Source organism: Biomphalaria glabrata, chromosome 9 (assembly GCF_947242115.1).
Source record: "Biomphalaria glabrata chromosome 9, xgBioGlab47.1, whole genome shotgun sequence".
Lineage (NCBI taxonomy): Eukaryota > Metazoa > Mollusca > Gastropoda > Planorbidae > Biomphalaria > Biomphalaria glabrata.
This window is the reverse complement of record NC_074719.1, coordinates 44767650-44787351: the sequence shown is the minus strand read 5'-3', so window position 1 is coordinate 44787351 and position 19702 is coordinate 44767650. Positions and strand designations below refer to the sequence as shown.

Below are 19702 nucleotides of genomic sequence, written 5' to 3'. Positions count from 1 at the left end.
CTCGCCTCTGTTCTTGACAATGACGTCCGGTCAGAACACCACCTCAAGCGTGACGCGCATCATCGCCCAGACAAGGGAGGCATGACTAAACCGGACGGATTGGCTGCTGCACCAGGCATGACGTCGTCTGTCGCTCAGGTCTGTTCAGCAGACAACAAGGAAGGTGGCTCTAGGTGCCCTAATAATAATAATAATCTTTATTGTCCGTATGGAAATTTGTCTTACAATTTGTGCATTACACCAAACAAAAAACATTTGAACTATAAGAAACCAAAGTGTACATTCCCACCAGCATCAATATTTGAATACAACTAGATAATACGGGCGGTTAGACAAGAAATAAAATAGAGATTCTGTGTGAAATTAAGTGACGGTCGATTATTTTTGTTCATCGAATATTTTATCAGAATTAGATCTCTCGATTTTATATATAATAGTAATGTCTTTCGTGGGACTCTTTCGCACGTGAGACGAATATAGGACTATGGCTCATCTCGTGAAGGACTATAGAAATAAGGCTCCATTCATGGAGGACTATAGAAATATGACTAATCTCGTGGAGGACTAGATGAGAGTTAGGGCAAAGGTTATGGTCAAAACGTCTTCCACAAAGCAGTCCACAAAGCAGCCCCCCTCCCTTTTCACGCAGCTGCTGGGTTCAAAAGAACAGGAACAACCAATACAGTTTAGGGGGGGGGGCGCCATAACCAAGGTCTGCCAGTGAGCAGCATAGAAAAAATAATAAGTTAACAATTACAAAAGTAGAAAACATAAGTCTTTTTGATTAACTTTTATTGTTGTTGTTGTTTTTTTTTCCTCTAGATTTTTTTTATGTTTAAATTTCAAAAAATGAAGAAGAATAATAGAATTATGGCTGCCTGGCCTGGTATGCTCACTGGACTGTCGTTCGGTTGTCTCGCTTGTCTCTGGTTCATGCCACCCCACGTCGTCTTGAGGGAGATTTGGAATAGGACGTATCTTATCCTCAACTCTGAAGGAGCCTCCGAAACGTGTCAAACATTTGAAGTATCAAAATTTTCCTCCAAATTTTGCGAGCAGAGATAAAGTTCATAAAATGTATCAGTGTTGTGGTGATATACCATCATAAAATCAGAATGTATTTGCTCATTTTCGCTATGCTAACTTAAGTAAGTTTTTTTGTTCTCTGCGTATTATTCAATAGTGACAAACTTGGCTTGCATATATTCAAAGTCATTCGTAGGTCCAGATCCAATGTGTAGAGGTATAGCCTGGGAGAAGGAGTAAGAGCAGGTGAGAAAACTATCATAGCCTGTGCCATAGGAAAACAAAGGTTACAGCATTTATGGAAAATGTTACGCCATTCAGGAAAAAAATGAAGGCATTTTAATTTTAAACAAAAATAGAAAGTTACGTCGTTTAGTGAAGAAAAGTTACGGCATTTGGGAAATATGTTACGGCATTTATGAAGAAAAAAGTTACGGCATTGGGGGAGGGGGAAGTTATTGCATTTGAAAAAAAACAAAAAACATTTCGTTCCCCTATTAGGTCTTGCTGCTCATGAGGCAGGCAGTGTCAATCTCATCGGTTTCAACGGCCGATAATTAACATTTGTACCTTGTGGCCAGCACAGCGACCAACCGCCTTTACTGTCAGGGGACCGAAAGTAGCCGCTTCAATTGCTTCAAGCACTATTTGGGATTTTTAATATCACTTTTAGTTTACAATATGTAACCCTGACATAGCAGAGCTAGAGAGGAGGATCCTAGCAATGGAATACCTCATCACAAACCAAGAGATTAGAGACAGGGTTACTGCAGCGATTCGACCCCATGATGACCTGCTAACTATTGTAAAGAAACGCAAGCTTAAAATATATGGCCATATTACAAGATCCACGGGGCTCGCAAAGACCTTCCTTCAGGGAACAGTACCAGGAAAAAGAAGAACAGGCAGACAGAGAAAGCGATGGGAGGGCAACATAAAAGAATGGACGGGCCTACCATTGACAGAGGTTTTAAACAAGGCAAAAGACAGGGAGGAATGGAGAAAGACGGTCGACAAATCTTGCTTGGTACCCCAACGGTCCAACAGACTAAGGGATAGGTAAAGGTAAACCCTGACACAAGGACGGTCCGGCAAAATTCTATGACAGGAGGTATAGCCCGTCTAACTGTCACACTTCTATGGGTAAGCCAGAAAAGACAGAGAGAGAGAGAGAGAGAGGGGGGGACATGCTTATTGCTAGACTGAACAATCTAGATGACCTTAATGTAAACAAACTTGTCACTGACATATATTTAGTACTGGATAAAAGGACAAGACACAGAAGTTTAAGAAACTTGCGAAAATACTAATAATGGCGTCAACAATGTTTCCCAAACTTTTTCCTTAACGGAACACTTCGCGCATTCTGAGTATTTAGCGGAACACTTTGCTTATTTTTTCAAAGTGAGATTAATACATGTGGTGGCCTACTAGTTAATTATTCCAGTAGTTCGTGGAACATCTAGTCAGGCCTCGCAGAAAACTAAGGTTCCACAGAACACAGTTTGTGAAACACTGATATAAACACTCTAAAATAGTCTTGATTCGGGACTGTATAAGCAAAGTAGAGCTAGCTATCGGAGTCTTGATCCGATACTGTATAAGCAAAGTAGAGCTAGCTATCGGAGTCTTGATTCGGGACTATATAAGCAAAGTAGAGCTAGCTATCGGAGTCTTGATTCGGGACTATATAAGCAAAGTAGAGCTAGCTATCGGAGTCTTGATTCGGGACTATATAAGCAAAGTAGAGCTAGCTATCGGAGTCTTGATTCGGGACTATATAAGCAAAGTAGAGCTAGCTATCGGAGTCTTGATTCGGGACTGTATAAGCAAAGTAGAGCTAGCTATCGGAATCATTGTTCCAGGTTTTTTTTCAGTTTTTATTATTCTCTAATTAATATCTTTAATCATCACTGTGCTTTATTTATTCAACGATAATACTTTACCGTCAGTCAGGGCATTATTTTAATAGTGCAAGTGATTTATTTTTTTATGTTCACCGCTGAATCATTTGTTTATTGAATTGCTTTTGAAAGCAGGATGGCTGCCTGGTCGTGCGGTTTGCGCGCTGGACTGTCGTTCAGATTTATCGATGGTCCAGGGTTCAAACCCTGCCCGCTCCCATCCCCCGTCGTCCTGCGGGAGGTTTGGACTAGGAAGTAATTATCTTCAACTCTGAAGGAACATCCGAAACATGTAAAACAAACATTTAACACAAGGAAAATAAATTGAAAATCTCTTCAGTCTATATAAGTAGAGGCCTAGAGGCTCCTCCGAATCTGTTTTTCATGGAAATAGAGACAGTATACTCTCAATTATAAAGACGTGACGCCAACCAAAAGGAAGGTCTGTAATTTACAAGTTACCTCATTTCGACAACCAAGCTGTTAAACATTATTCTTGTATTATTCTTATGACAATCTGTTACTCTTTTGTTTTGTTTAATTATTCTTTTCTTTGTTACCTTCTCAACGAGGACTCTGTCATAAGACACTCCAATCCGGGTGTATGCTGGAAGCAACAGTAAACCAGACGATGTATAAACCACCGAATTAAGACCATCATAGTCTTGCCTGACCTTTCGCGTTTTATAAACTTTAAACCTGTAAATTGAAAATATAAAAACATACTTTAAAAAAAAGACAGGCAAAGCTTTATATTAAGCATCCTTGTATTATTTAGTTTGGATCAGTCATGTAATTAAATCTGTAATGCATCAAGACTAAACAAAAAAAGCATTTATATAAAAAAGGGTTGGGCGACCTGAATTCGAACTCATGGCACAAGCCTCCTCAAGCCGACATTCTAACCACTCTGCTAGGGAAGTTCCTATGAACATAGAAGATTGTATAGTTGTGTATTGTTTCAATTGTCTCGTCGTGTTTCATGTTTGTGTTCTCTGAGACTCATACGACGTCCTATAAAGGGGACTAATTCAGCTTATCCCACTACTTCAATTAAACAACTTCTTTCCATTGTTCGAGATACCAAGCAAAATAATTTATTGACAATAGTTAGTTAACTAATTTTTATTGATTTCTTTGTTGTCAGGTAAAAGAAATAATTGTGCACAATTTCAGCTTGATTCGAGATTGGATGTGGGGGAAATAACGAATTCAAACTTTTACCAGACAGACAGACAGACAGAGTGAGTTGAATATAAAGAAATTTGTCAAGACTGAGTTGTGGCCAGTCTGTATCTTCTGTTAACTTTGGAGGAAAACGGTGGCATTTGAATTTTGAATAGGAGATTGAGAAGTTCTAGTTTATTTCGTTTGGGAAATTTTCTGCCTTGTGCGAGGGGATATGAATATTTTGTAATTCATAGTTGGTGGCAATACATCTTTCCCCAAACGTCGCCGCGTCGCCACTCGTCACGGATGACCGACGCCACTCGTCAAGTTTGACCGCTCATCTAGCTTTGGTCTGTGTAGTGTTTCAGCTAGCCCCCCCCCCACCCCCACCCCCCACCCCCACACACACACACGCGCGCGCGCGCATCACCTCCATAGGTATAACACTTAAACGAACTAAATACAGTATAGATTAATAGATATAGGCCTACACACGACTAACATAGTGCTCATTAGTTACCTGTCAGAGTTCTTCTTGGAATCTGTGTGATACAGCATGTCATAGGCTCCATATTTATACGTTTTTCGAAACAGAGTCAAATTTTTGAATGTCACTCTGTAAATTAATATATATTTTAAGATAATTTTTATTGATCCAATCTAATGGAAATTCAGTTTGACTACAATTGACAAGCTCAGCGTAACTACTGTACAATAACAGTATAGATGAAAAATTCGAACAACATTCACACACAAAAACACATACACAATCAGCGCTTTATGAATTTGACTTCTATGTACTTCTCGATGACGACAGCTGATCTTGTAACACTCTGTCCGAAAGTGGGATAAAGAAGTTTTTACATCTTTCAGTTTTAGTCCTAATGGAAAGGAGACGACCACTTCTTTTAGATCTTATGTACCAGTGGTTTAATGGGTGCAGGTTGTCTTTGAGATTTGAAACAAATCCCCTAATATAGGTGAAATTGTGTTTCCTTAAGTTATTTGAATCGAAATTCTGTTTAATCGGACCAAAAAATGTTAGAGCGAATAGGAAAAAGAAGATACAAGTCGCCACTTAGAGCGGTTGCGAAGTGGGTTAATGAATTATCCAGCTACAATGAGCTTCGGTTCTATGATAAACAAGCAACATCAATAAGGTGTTGTTTTTTTAACACGATTCTTCCTTTATAAAGCTGACGAATTTTAGTAAGAGCCATTAATTAGCTCTTGATAACGAATGGATAATAAGTTTTAAAAAATAGAAAAAGAATTACCTCGCCCAAAGCCCCCCCAAAAATCTTGGTTAAGCGAATGTATAAATCTAGTCAAGTGTATATACAACTCTAATCATAGGCCTATAGATTCAGGCTTAGAAGACGAAATGTTGCAGAATGTCTATTTATTTATTTAACTCTGTAATGAATATATTCGGGAATATCCGCTGACGTAGGTGTGTTCAAGATACTATTATTATGTTAGAAATGAACGAGTAGTCATTCTCTGGCGCTGCCAGGGTCGAGTTTCGCTAAAGAGAAACAAAATTCATCGTAGTCCCTTTAACAGTTTCCACTGAGGAATTTTCTGGTGATGTGGCAGGTCTGCAGCAGTACCGCCCTCTGACAGGCAACGAAGATGTTCCTAGGAATGTTAAGGGCCTTGAAGGTGTCTGTGAGGTCAGTTGTTATTATCCCCTCGGTTGATATAACAATGGGGTATATTGTTATTTTGGACAATTTCCATAGACGCTTAATCTCCAAGCCTAGGTTCCCATATTTTCTTTGTTTTTCTATCTCAGTTTTTCTTAAATTATGAGACAGTGGTACGGCGATATCGATAATGGTAGCGGTTTTTTCTTTTTTATCGATGAACAGCAGATCCGGGCGATTGAAATCTACCGTTTTGTCGGTCAGAATAGGCCTATCCCAGTACAGCAGATGTTCAGTAGACTCGAGAACCTCTTGCGGAGAGTATTTATAATAAGGGGGAGTGTCCTTACCGATCAATTTGTACGTCAAAGCCAGGTGTTGGTGTATTAACTTTGCAACTTGGTTATGGCGACCCAGGTAGGCTGATTCTGATAGGGCTGGACATCCTGCCATAATGTGTTCAATCGACTCGCCCACATTTCCACATTTTCGGCATTTGTCGACAACATTGAGTTTCAGGATATGCTTCTCGTAATTATTATTATTATTATTATTATAGCTTTTATATAGCGCTACTTTCATGCTTATAGCATGCTCAGAGCGCTTTTGGTCCAACCTCATTTGTGGACCAGTGGGGGAGGGGAAATCAAGGAGTCTGTTTTCCGTGCTGCCTTTAGGCGCTCAGTAAACACAACTCTGCCCGAGTCGGGTGTCGAACCTCGAGCCCCCTTCTAGGTAGCCAAGCCAAGCCAAGTTCAAGCGCACTTGGCCTCTCGTCCAGACCAAATTTCATTTTAAAGAACATTATAACTTGTAGCCCATTCGCCAGTAATTCTTTGCCCCAAAAAATATACACACTTTGTCAAATTTCTAGGAACATCGTTAGAGCCGTTTTCGAGATCCGTGTCTTTAATGTCCATGAGTTGAACGGGTTAAATAGAGGTACTGTAAAAATAGATCTCTCTAGATCGGGAGACTTAATATTTTCCGGTGATCTATGTTGCAACATTTGGCTTTGAAAGACCCGGCTTGTTCAAGTCCTTAACAATCTGTGAAATCTATTTACGGGGAGATAATCTAAACAAAGCTTCACCCCACACTTTTCTCTCTTAATATTACTAAGCACGCCTTACTGCACAGACCAACTATTAAAAATAAATAACTATTTGTACTTATAGATGTACGGTACTCAAAACTAAAGTAACTTTCTGTTCATTACCGATCTCTCAAGTCATCGTCATCGGCGCCCCACCCGAAGTACATGTTTGAAGCGCCGTTGATCTTGAGGTACTGCTTCCTCGTGAAAGCGACCACTCCGCCGAAGTATCCATGATACATTAGACTGCAAAGATAGCCAGAGTATCCTTAAAACATTAGACTGTAAACATAGTACAAATATCCGTAATAGTAGGACTATCCTACTACATTAGACTGTAAAGATAGTTAAAGTATCTATAATACATTGTATCGTCAAGATACTCAAAGTATACGAAATACATTAGACTGTAAAGATAGTTAAAGTATCTATAATGCATTGTATTATCAAGATAATCAAAGTATCCATAATTCATTATATTAAGATTGTCGAAGTTGTCAAAATATTGTGGCGTCCGACTTGTGACGTGGCAACGAGCCATTGGTCTACAGTGTCAACAGGTTGCGACGTCGCAGGCCAGCATTCAGGCCTTCTAAAACAATTGATTTCGGCTGCACACAATGGCGACCTCGCGATGACCACGCCTGTATCCAAAACAAACATGCTGTACTGCTTCGAATGTCTCTTATAACTTCAGTACTGGAAAATCCAAACACTTCTTAATTGAACTTCGACTTACGCTCTTCATCGCAGGAGGGGAGGAATGGGTTGTAGCAATACCGATTGTTATACCTTACATATCCCTTAGTCTGTTTGACCGTTGGGGCACCATGCTCCTCGACAGTTTTTCTCCATTTCTCTGTCTTTTGCCTTAGAACCTCTTTCAATAACAGGCCCGCCCATTCTTTTATGTTGTCCTCCCTTCGCTTTCTCTGTCGGCCTCTTCTTCTTCTTTTTCCTGTTACTGTTCCCTGAAGGAAGGTCTTTGCGAGCACCGAAGATCTTGTAATATGGCCATATATTTTAAGCTTGCGTGTTGCCATGTCACAGGCCTGTACGACGTGGCAACGAACTATTGGTCTCGACAGCCCACAGGTTGTGACGTTGTAGGCCAGTGTTCAGGCCTTCTATAAGATTGGTCTCGGTTGTAGACACCAGGAGAATGAGTTTCTGGAGGTTTAGAATAGAGGAAAACGTTTGGTTTCGCTGGGAGGGGGGGGGAGCTTCCAGCGCCCACACAAACCGCACTCCTACAAGTATTGTTCTCTTCTACGTTTCGGGTGTTTCTTCCCATTTGAAGATGATTACATCCTAGCTCAAACCTCCCGCAGCGCAACGGGTGGGGGGGGGGGTGGCGGCGTGCTGGGTTCGAACCCGGAATTATTGAAATCTTGGAAAAACAGTTCAGAATGTGTAACACAGCACCAGACAACCATCACCTGGGTGGATAAAGATGGGCGCGAACGGAAATTAGTTTGACTAGGGGGCATCATTTGTAAAGATTTGAGAAACGCTGGCTTTTCATGTTGTTGTTGTTGTTTTTTCTCTTTTGACTTAGCATTCAACAAACTATAAATAAATCTTATCAATTATAATAGTGTTTGTAAGCGTAGTTGGTGTACACTGTTCTCTTATGTATCTCCGCTGCTTTCTTACCTATAAAAAAAACAGTTATCTTTTCAGACTATGTGGTCAGATGATGTAGGGCCCTAAAGGTCATCTGTTTCTGTGACCCATGGTTAACGAGGGTGTCATTTGGCCAGCACAACGTCCGACCGTCGCTACTTTTCCCCAACTAATGCCAGGTATCAATTAAAGCTGGGTGGACTCAGAGACGCCCTAGAGATACCGAAATTAAAAATCCAATTCTTCACCAGGATTCGAACCTCGGACAATCGGTTCCGAGGCCAATAACTTACCACTCAGCCACCGCGCCTCCTTTCTTACCTATAGTTGAATTTATTGATAGCAGCCGCCATGTGAACAGGCCCGTCGGTATGGCACCTGTAGATGTTCCGGTCATCAATGGGTACCAGGTCGACGTCGTGAAAGATGAAGCAGTCAAAGTCGTCAATCTTCAGCGCCTCAATGTAACCAACATTGGTAAGGAGACTTTTGTTAAACTCGTTACGTGACATCTAGAGATAAAGGAACGGTCTCTGGCTAAATGGCTACACTGTTTCGGTGTAGGGTAAACAGTCTCGGCGTCATCGTTTAACTGAGACCATCGTTATAGCAGGCCTAAACACTGACCTGCAACGTAGCTCGTTGCCACCTCGTAAAACGAGCAACGAGCTATTGGTTAAAACTGCCCATAGGCTGCGACGTTGCATGTCAGTATTCAGGCCTTCTGTAATGATTGGTTTTGGTTTAATTCCCTCACTTAATGTCTTCAGGGTCAGATTGAAATATTACTGGTCGCACTTAAGGAGGGATAGAGAGGAAGCAGAGAGGAAAGGGGAACGAGAAGAGGAAGGAGGGAGAGGGAATGGCTTCAGAGTGTTGGAAAACGAAATGAGGAAAGAGAGAGGAGAACGGGAGGCATGAAGGAAGGGGAGAGGAAAGGAGACAGATACGAGAAGAGAAAGAAAAGGGAGGAGAGAATGGAAAGAGAAGAGAGAGAGAGGGAGGAAATCGAAGAGGGAGAGGAGAGATACAGAATCGGAAGAGAAAGGAAAATGGAGGAGGTAGAGAGAAGAGTGAAAAAAGAGAGGAGGAATAAAAATGAAAGATAATTACAAAATAATGTTTCCGGATAACAAAATACTCAACGGACTAGCTGGAATGAATATACAAAACGTAAGTTTAAAATCCCAAGCTTTGTGTGGTAGTATCAGGACAAACGTGCTCTAATTATATATATATATATATATATATATATATATATATATATATATATATATATATATATATATATATATATATATATATATATATATATATGTTAAAATAATAATATAATAATAAATAATAAATAATAATATAATAATGTTAAAATAGCTAAAATGAGATAAGCTGATATGGATCATCTGTGATAAGCTAAAATGAGATCAGCTGATATAGATCATCTGTGATAAGCTAAAATGAGATCAGCTGATATAGATCATCTGTGATAAGCTAAAATTAGATCAGCTGATATGGATCATCTGTGATAAGCTAAAATGAGATTAGCTGATATAGATCATCTCTGATAAGCTAAAATGAGATCAGCTGATATAGATCATATGTGATAAGCTAAAATGAGACAAGCTGATATAGATCATCTGTGATAAGCTAAAATGAGATCAGCTGATATAGATCATCTGTGATAAGCTTAAATGAGATCCGTTGATATAGATCATTTGTGATTAGTTAAAATGAGATCAGCTGATATAGATCATCTGTGATAAGCTAAAATGAGATCAGCTGATATAGATCATCTGTGATAAGCTAAAATTAGATCAGTTGATATGGATCATCTGTGATAAGCTAAAATAAGATCAGCTGATATAGATCATCTGTGATAAGCTAAAATGAGATCAGCTGATATAGATCATCTGTGATAAGCTAAAATGAGACAAGCTGATATAGATCATCTGTGATAAGCTAAAATGAGATCAGCTGATATAGATCATCTGTGATAAGCTTAAATGAGATCCGTTGATATAGATCATTTGTGATTAGTTAAAATGAGATCAGCTGATATAGATCATGTGATAAGCTAAAATGAGATCAGCTGATATAGATCATCTGTGATAAGCTAAAATTAGATCAGTTGATATGGATCATCTGTGATAAGCTAAAATGAGATCAGCTGATATAGATCATCTGTGATAAGCTAAAATGAGACAAGCTGATATAGATCATCTGTGATAAGCTAAAATGAGATCAGCTGATATAGATCATCTGTGATAAGCTAAAATGAGATCAGCTGATATAGATCATCTGTGATAAGCTTAAATGAGATCCGTTGATATAGATCATTTGTGATAAGTTAAAATGAGATAGCTGATATAGCTAAATTGTGATAAGCTCAGATGAGATAAGCTGATATAGACAATGTGATACGCTAAAATTAGATAAGTTGATAAAGATAATCTCGTCAGCTAAAATGAGATACGATGATATGGATACGCTGCGATAAGCTTAGATGAGATAAGTTGATAAAGATAATCTGTGATAAGCTAAAATAAGATACGCTTATATAGACAATATGTGATAAGCTAAGATGAGATAAACCGAGAAAAGATAATCAATTATGAGATAAACTTAAAATCTCAAAAAACGGACACTTCTGTACCTGCTCGATCACAAACACACAAAAGTCCAGACCTTGCCTGACCAACATGGGCAACAGCACTGCCAAGAGAATATCCAGGTGCGTCTGCCTGTCCTGGAAAGGTATCACGATAGCTGTTTTGTCTTTAGGCTTGCAGTCTCTGGGGCAGTGGCGCCCACCAGCTTTCATACCAGGGAGCATCGCTACAGCTTCGTTAACGTTCGTCACCTCTGTGGGTACCTGAACCCTACCTACTACCAACAGGAGAGAGAGAGACGTGAAAGTGGGAAATATTATCACTATTACACAAACACACATACCGCAAGAAACAAAAAAGTTATCATTATTTCCCATACATAAAGTTTTTTAATATGTACTAGTCGACCCACGGCGTAGCATACCCCGCTATTTGCCGGAGGCATTCATGTAGGCAGCGTATTGTCGAGCAGAGTGTATGACTGTGCTTCCGTGAGTAAGAACAACGGACAGGGCGTCGCCATAGTTATCCCAATGTTCGAGAATACAGTACACATAATTTTTTTTTTCAATTATTTTTTTTTTACGGAAATGTTTTTTTTTACTTGAGGATTTGAATAAGAGATTAACCCTTTACAAAACAATTAGATCATTTAGATATTCATTATAAGACATCAGTTATGCCAGATTCACATCTAACTTCACATTCACTTTCACATATCCTTCTCTGTCATTTGTCTTTTTCTATTAGAGCATGGAATGGGTTGCCTGAGCTAGCCAGGAAAACCAGTGACTTAGCAGAATTTAAGTCATTGGTTAATATGCATGACTGAGTGCATGACGCGTAGGGCGTAATCATCTTCTTTTTTGAATTAACGTCTGTGTTATATAAGATAAGATAAACCTGCCTTTTTACCTTCCTGGGTGGACCACTTCGGGGGCCGATTTGAGTTAGTGTTTCCACACAAACTGTCTTTGTAACCTTGTTTAAAAATTAGTTAATTAACTATTGGTAATTACTTATTTTGTTTGGTATCGAACAAGGGAAAGAAATAGTATTTGACTGATGTGTTGGTATACGTTGAATTTGTCCCCTTCATACTTTGCTATAAAGCTTGAAATTAACATTAGATAACTATAAATCCTTCTATTTTCATAAGCCTTTCTCTGGTGCAGTGGTTAGCGTGTTAGATAGAGGAGGCTAGAGCCCTTGAGTTCGAATCTAGGTCGTTCAACTTTTAAAAAAATAAATGCATTTAAAAAGCGATTCCGTTAATATTTACTCAGATACCCCCTTCTTTCTCACACCACCCCTTTCCCAACTGGTCCAGAAAAGTGATAGGATTATAGCGTATTGGGAAAGCTAAAAGCATGAGACTGTGCTAAACAAAAACAATTGGTAAAAATATTTCTAATCGCACTGATATATTATTGTTAGTCTAAAATCTAAATCTATTACATTAATTAAATGACTAATGGAAGCTGCATAGTAGTGGTGTGCTTCATATGTACTTTGTTGTTTTTTTTTAAATATTATTTATACATATATATATATATATACATATACATATACATATATACACATATACACATACACATATATATATATATATATATATATATATATATATATATATATATATATATATATATATATATATATATATATATATATATTTGGTTCTGAATTTTATGAATACTAGTAGATAAATATGGCCTAATAGTTTTTAATTAATGATTCTCAAAGGCACTGCATTCAAATCATAAGCTTATCGAGTAGGCAGAAAACATTTTTTTTGTCTTCTGAAATGAAACAGAACGAACTTCTTTTGCACTCTGCCAGGGTTAACAAGAAGACCTTAACTCTTTCTCTCCTATTGACAATACCTACGTTGATTTGACCTCATTCAATTAATGTTTAATTTTATAAACTTTTCTTTGTGTTATATAAAAAGAACATGCATTCCCCTTGAATTCTATACCAAATAAAAACATTTTTCAATAACAAACAACAAAGCTATTGAAGCTTAATCATAATAGGGTAGAGAAATTGAAATGAGCAAAATGAAGAATTCCATCGAAACGCGGAAAAATAATTACGGAGAGAAAGAGTTAAACATGGACCCAGTGTATGCGCGAGCTAGTGGCCAAGAAATCCCGATCACGCCCGCCCTTCATGTTTAATGCCATGATTCGAACTTAGACGCCGCCACAACATTTTAATACATTACTATTTGTTAGTTGTCGTTCTTATTTTACCAGTAGACCACGACATGTCTTTGCATTCTGGGAGCTGTAATTCTTTCCTGAAATGACCCAACAGCAACGAGCACCAGAGCATCTCGGACCGAGTATTGAAGCAGATGATGGCTGTGGCCGAGAGCACAAGGATGACCGAGACTCCGATGACCATCAGAAAGGAGTGGAACTTTAATTTTTGGTTTTTAGTTCTGTACAGATGACCTTCGGGATTAAACTTCCGTATATGTCTCTTGAGAATCATCATAAGCCGAACGTAGTCAAGTGGATCTGGCTCAGGACGTATTAAGGACAGACCGGCCTAGTAGAATTCATGATATTAGGACTGATCAGTCAAATATCGGACGTTTGGGCATAGCATGCATTGACTGAGGACTAGTCAAAGTGCTAGAATCTGGCACACTTCCTTACAAGGCTGGATAAGTAGATAATGGGACACTTGGATTTAGAACACATTACAAAGTCTGGCTATGTGGAGTACTGAATGCTGGGAACTGTACTGCTGATGAAGAGAAAAAAAAGTTTTTTTTGTTTTCAATATAAATTTTGAGAACATGATCACAAAATGTAATCGCAATTTTCTAGCGCGAGGAAAAAAGCGAAAATAAAATAATACTAATAACCATGCGCCCATGGCTAAAACAAGCCATTAAGGAGTAAGATTTGACCACCGTGGGTGACTGAAGATTAAGACCTGTATAACACTAGTATAGTAACACAATCTTATCTTAACTTATAAAATACAGACGTTACTTTAAAAAAGGAGATGATTACGTCCTACGCGTCATGCATCTAGTCATGCATGTTCTTCTTCTTCGTTCTCATTTTACATGTCGGAGGGTTCAGATCAGTAATCTTATATCTGAGATGAACTGCGGAGGCGCGGTGGCTGAGCGGTAAAGTGCTTGGCTTCCGAACCGGGGATCTTCGGGCGCCTCTGAGTCCACCCAGCTCTAATGGGTACCTGACATTAGTTAGGGAAAAGTAAAGGCGTTTGGTCGTTGTGCTGGCCACATGACACCCTCGTTAACCGTAGGCCACAGAAACAGATGACCTTTACATCATCTGCCCTATAGAACACAAGGTCTGAAAGGGGAACTTTAATTAAGATGAACTGCGCAGTGGTTTGCAGACCAGGTAGTTCTCGGTATAATTTCTGTTCTATAGGAGGGTTTTGGGGCCAGAAACTTGATATAGTATGCAGCTTTGAAGGACATGGTCAGCATTCTCTGGTGATGCTCCACAAGGGCAAGTTTCGCTTGTTCCGACTTTAAGCTTCCGGAACATCTGTTGTCTCATTCTGTTGTGTACGGTTCTGAGTCGAAAAATTATGCACTGGTCGTGTCGAGATAGCTTTATAATAGGCGTCCTTTTTCTTGTAAATGGGATGTGAGCTGCTCCAATAGATATTAACCAATGAATTAAATTCTGCCAAGTCATTGGTTTTCCTTGCTGGCTCAGGCATGCTCTAATAGCACTCAGGAAGAAGGAACATTTGTTCAAATTTGTTCTAACATATGGAACGAGGAGAGGTTTTTAAAAATGATGAAATACATAAGAGGAGAGAGATGGTGACAAAGAAAGAGAGGGCAGGGCCGGCCTTGGATAATTGGAGGCTCTAGGCGCAGTGAATTTGGAGGTCCCAAATGAAATAGAAAAATTAAATAATAAACAGCGAAATAACTAATATTACACAATTGATTAAAAACCTAGTGTAGGCTACTCCAACAGATACAAACGAATATTCCAATTTGACTAGAGTAACGCCACAAGTAAAATCACTAAACTTAAGTGATACTTCAGGACAGAAGAATACAAAGTAAAGTAGCTATAATAGCCTACAAAAACACTAAACCGTAATTTACACATAGAAAAACAAAATCTAATTAAATACTCAGACACAAAGACAGAGGCACATTTCTTATATCAAACGCTAGAACAAATCGCACAAGTTCTCTTTATTCCCTAGTGCCATTAGAGCATGGAATGGGTTGCCTGAATCAGCCAGGAAAACCAACGACGTAGCAGAGTTTAAGTCATTGATTAACAAGCATGTCTAGATTGACACACGAAATGCGTAGGACGTAATTATCTTCCATTTTTAAGTAACGTCTGTCATAATAATAATAAGACAAGAATAACATTGGAGTCAAGTTTCGCCATTTCTTCTTGTACGAGGCCACAACCAATCGAAGGCCTTAGATTGCCTATGCCTAAGGCCGGCCCTGGAGAGGGGAAAAACATTGGCCTCAGATCTAGGAGAAAAACGTGCCAAATTAAAAATGGCTGGTTCTTCTACCACCAACTCAAACGATACCATAATATGCTTTATGTATCATCATCATCTTTCCTTCGAGTTCCTCATGGAACATAGTGCCCACTACAATTTCATTGCCTTACTTTTTCAGCCATTGACTTCAAATCTAGTTATTATAATTGTGATCAATCTGCATTTTATCCCATAAAGTACGATATTATTTATCTTTAAACTTTAAGAGCTACTTCCGTAGTTTTGTAAAAACGACGAATTATTTTCTTTTTAAAGTTTACGGGAAAAAAAATCGCCTTCATGCAGTATCTATGAATTCTCTTTAAGGGGAACAGCTTAAAGTGCCATCGCGCATGTTTTCTGCGCATCTGGCATTGTAAATAAACAAATAAAAATGAAGATAAAAGAAAGATTTTGCACCTCGATTGATATTTTTGCACACACAATCTGTACATTGACGATAATGTTAAACTTATTACAGGATTTCAATGTTAAATCTTTTTTTTAATGATGTTAAACGTATTTATGGTTGCAATGTTAAACCTATTGCTGGGTTGCAATGTTGAACTTATTACTGGATTGTGTGCAAGCAACATGTTTCGACGTCCTTGGGATTTAAAACAATAAACTAAGCGATGCCAAAAGTATCTGTCCCACTAATAGAGCTCTTAAAAGTCTATGTCCCATTACTAATAGACCTCTTAAAAGTCTATGTCCCATTACTAATATATTTCTTAAAAGTATATGTCCTATTACTAATAGAGCTCTTAAAAGTCTATGTCCCATTACTAATAGAGCTCTTAAAAGTCTATGTCCCATTACTAATAGATCTCTTAAAAGTCTATGTCCCACCACTAATAGATCTCTTAAAAGTCTATGTCCAACCACTAATAGATCTCTTAAAAGTCTATGTCCCACCACTAATAGAGCTCTTAAAAGTCTATGTCCCACCACTAATAGATCTCTTAAAAGTCTATGTCCCACCACTAATAGATTTCTTAAAAGTCTATGTCCCACCACTAATAGATCTCTTAAAAGTCTATGTCCCACCACTATTAGATCTCTTAAAAGTCTATGTCCCATCACTAATAGATCTCTTAAAAGTCTATGTCCCACCACTAATAGATCTCTTAAAAGTCTATGTCCCACCACTAATAGATCTCTTAAAAGTCTATGTCCCACCACTAATAGATCTCTTAAAAGTCTATGTCCCACCACTAATAGATCTCTTAAAAGTCTATGTCCCACCACTAATAGATCTCTTAAAAGTCTATGTCCCACCACTAATAGATCTCTTAAAAGTCTATGTCCCACCACTAATAGATCTCTTAAAAGTCTATGTCCCACCACTAATAGATCTCTTAAAAGTCTATGTCCCACCACTAATAGATCTCTTAAAAGTCTATGTCCCATTACTAATAGAGCTCTTAAGAGTAAATATCGAAAATAACTGTCCAATCACAAGAATTTCTCTTTAGTATCTGTCCAATCATAAGTACATATTAAATATTGTCCCAGAAAATAATATGGAATTTAAACATTAAAAAAAAAAAGACAACACACAAGAAAGATTGGATTAAATATTATTTTTTTTGTTACAAACTAAGAAATCCATCAATAAAAACAAGAGATAAACATTTCAAGTTCAATTTGTGGACTTCCTTTAAAGCAGAAACGAAATGAAACATAAAATAAATTAAAAACATGGACTAGGAATTGTGTAAAAACAAACATATTTTCACATTATATATTTGAAATAGTGGTTATAGTTGTCATTATGACAGTATTTAGTAAAGAAAAGAAACAAAATAATATATTGGAATGAGAATATTGACATAAAAACAATGATGTATTATGGAATCAGTGACAGAAACTCAACAATAATATTATGGGATACTTCAAACACAAAATATTATTATAAAAGATAAAAATGAAAATTCTAATTTTTTTTTCAGTTTCTTAAAAGTAGACTGTACCATCATCTACTTTCAACTACCTGACAAACTGTAGCAAAAACTAATTAACACTAATTGTTAGGTGTATAATATCTTTTTTATCTACACTAATGGCAAGCTGTGCTATCAAGTTATTAGCATGACTAGGTTAAATATTGTGCTAACTAAAGTCACGACTGGGATTTTTTAATTTTGGGATTTTAAGGACGCCCCTGAGTGCACTGGACTCTAATGGGGGACAGTAAAGTAGTTGGTCATTATCTGTTGGTCATAAAAACAGATGACCTTTATATCATCTACCCTATAGACTGCACAAGGTCTGTGATGGCAACTTTTAAAGAGTCGTCATACCTAAAAGACAATAGAATGCAGAAAAGATTTTTAAAATGAAGTTCATTTAGGAAAATACTCTAGCCTGATACCAAAATGCATCTTGGGTATATTAGGGTACACCGTAGACAGGTCAAAACATATTGAACATTTATGAATACTTTGGATGTCATTAAAGCTAGATCATTAAAATTATACAAGAGACAATACAGATGCTAATTAAATACAAGCTAATATAAAACATACATGATTACATGCCATGTCTGTCTAGTAACTCTCTAGACTGGCATATAGTACACTCTTGACTGGCATTTAGAATATTCCGGGCCAATTTCCAGACTGGCTGCACATGTAATAATTAATTATTGGTAAATGATAGATCAAATTTGTTCCCTTTAAATACTTTTTTTATTTTACTAAAAAGAAGAAGAGAAGTTAATAAATTTATTGAATTAAACCATATCCCAGAGAACAGAGAGTTGATCTCTAAAATAGGGCAATGATGAGGACACTAATGTAAGATTCCTGTTCTTAGAAGCTTGGATTGAATGTTCAAACTTGGGTGTTTTGTAAAACATTCAACAGTAAACTCTACATTGGGTCACCCTGAATTAGTGTTAATAGTTTTGAAAGTGTCACAGCATGTGCGATTAATTATTTCTTACACCTTTTTATGTTAAGCAAACTATTAAAAAAAAGAAAAAAAAAAAAAGTTTAAAAAATGAGCAGTTAGTGAGTTGTTTCCCCTTCAGTTGGATTCACTTGTTTTAGAGCCTAAATGTACATTAACAATAAGATGCAAAGGGCAACAACTGCAACATGTCATGCTGTCACATACCAAAGAAACTTTCATATTTGTTTTCTTTACATTATTTACCATTCTCATTCAAGCTCTTTGCCTTTCTTACTGTCAAAGAATTGAGCAGAACATGTTGTGAAGCTTCTATATGTAATGTGTTTATGTTGTCCAATTGTCATTATAAGAGATATACAATTAGATAGAGCCATCGTTTGCCTAATACATGCCTAACTAATGGCTGTCTGTGTCGGCTCTAATGAAGTTGTTAGTGAATGGATGCTGCGAGGTGGGGGGAGAGGCTAGCTAGGGCATGTGACCTTTGACCACTGGGGTGGTAATTTGCATACGGGCGAAATGACTCTGGACCAGACAAATGGGTTTTTTTGACATTTCGATGGTGTAGAGGTTAAGTTCGCCTAGTACGTTATCGCTAGGCAGTTGTGTCATTTCCAGGTTCAAGCCTCGGTCAGCGCAGTCCCTTATTTTCGTAGCTTTTTAATTCACTACTTTCTCTCTTAAAAACTTGGTCACTGGTGCTGCTATTCATTCATGTTTAATATATGTATGTATCACATTTGTTTCAGCACCTAGCTTCAAGTCTATGTTTGGGGGAAAACAGAGTATACAAATTATGCATTGACTTATTGAAATTAAAAAAATAAAATATTTCTTGATTCTACAAATAAATTATCTTTATAAAATTTATCAAATATGTTTTGCTCCACTATAAATGGTTGACATTTTCACTATTCTTTTACAACTATAGCCAAGACTCAATATAATGTGAAAATAAGGGACAGTCCAGAAATACATGGCACTGACATGTGGGTGCACACTCCAAGAGAATGGGCAAGACAGTTAAAGAGACTGGGCCATAGCCTTGAAGCCTGGAGAAAACATCGTTGGTAGATTAAGCACCGGAATGGGCCACAGTCAGAGATGAGATGATTCTCAATTTTGTTTTAGAACTTTTAAATTAAAAGGGAGAAGGTTTTCTGTTCTGCCTTTAGG

General features: G+C 37.7%; 1 protein-coding gene across 1 annotated transcript; it reads right to left on the bottom strand.

Annotated features, from left to right (window-relative positions):
• Nucleotides 1-812: 812 nt before the first annotated feature.
• LOC106050436 (beta-N-acetyl-D-glucosaminide beta-1,4-N-acetylglucosaminyl-transferase-like) lies at nucleotides 813-13832 on the bottom strand. The gene is made up of 7 exons (XM_056039856.1): nucleotides 13339-13832; nucleotides 11125-11357; nucleotides 8793-8983; nucleotides 6969-7091; nucleotides 4621-4716; nucleotides 3491-3629; nucleotides 813-1250 (listed from the first exon to the last, which is right to left on the bottom strand). Exons 1-7 carry the CDS (start codon nucleotides 13583-13585, stop codon nucleotides 1173-1175), a joined length of 1107 nt encoding a protein of 368 aa, XP_055895831.1. The 5' UTR covers nucleotides 13586-13832; the 3' UTR covers nucleotides 813-1172.
• Nucleotides 13833-19702: the final 5870 nt, after the last annotated feature.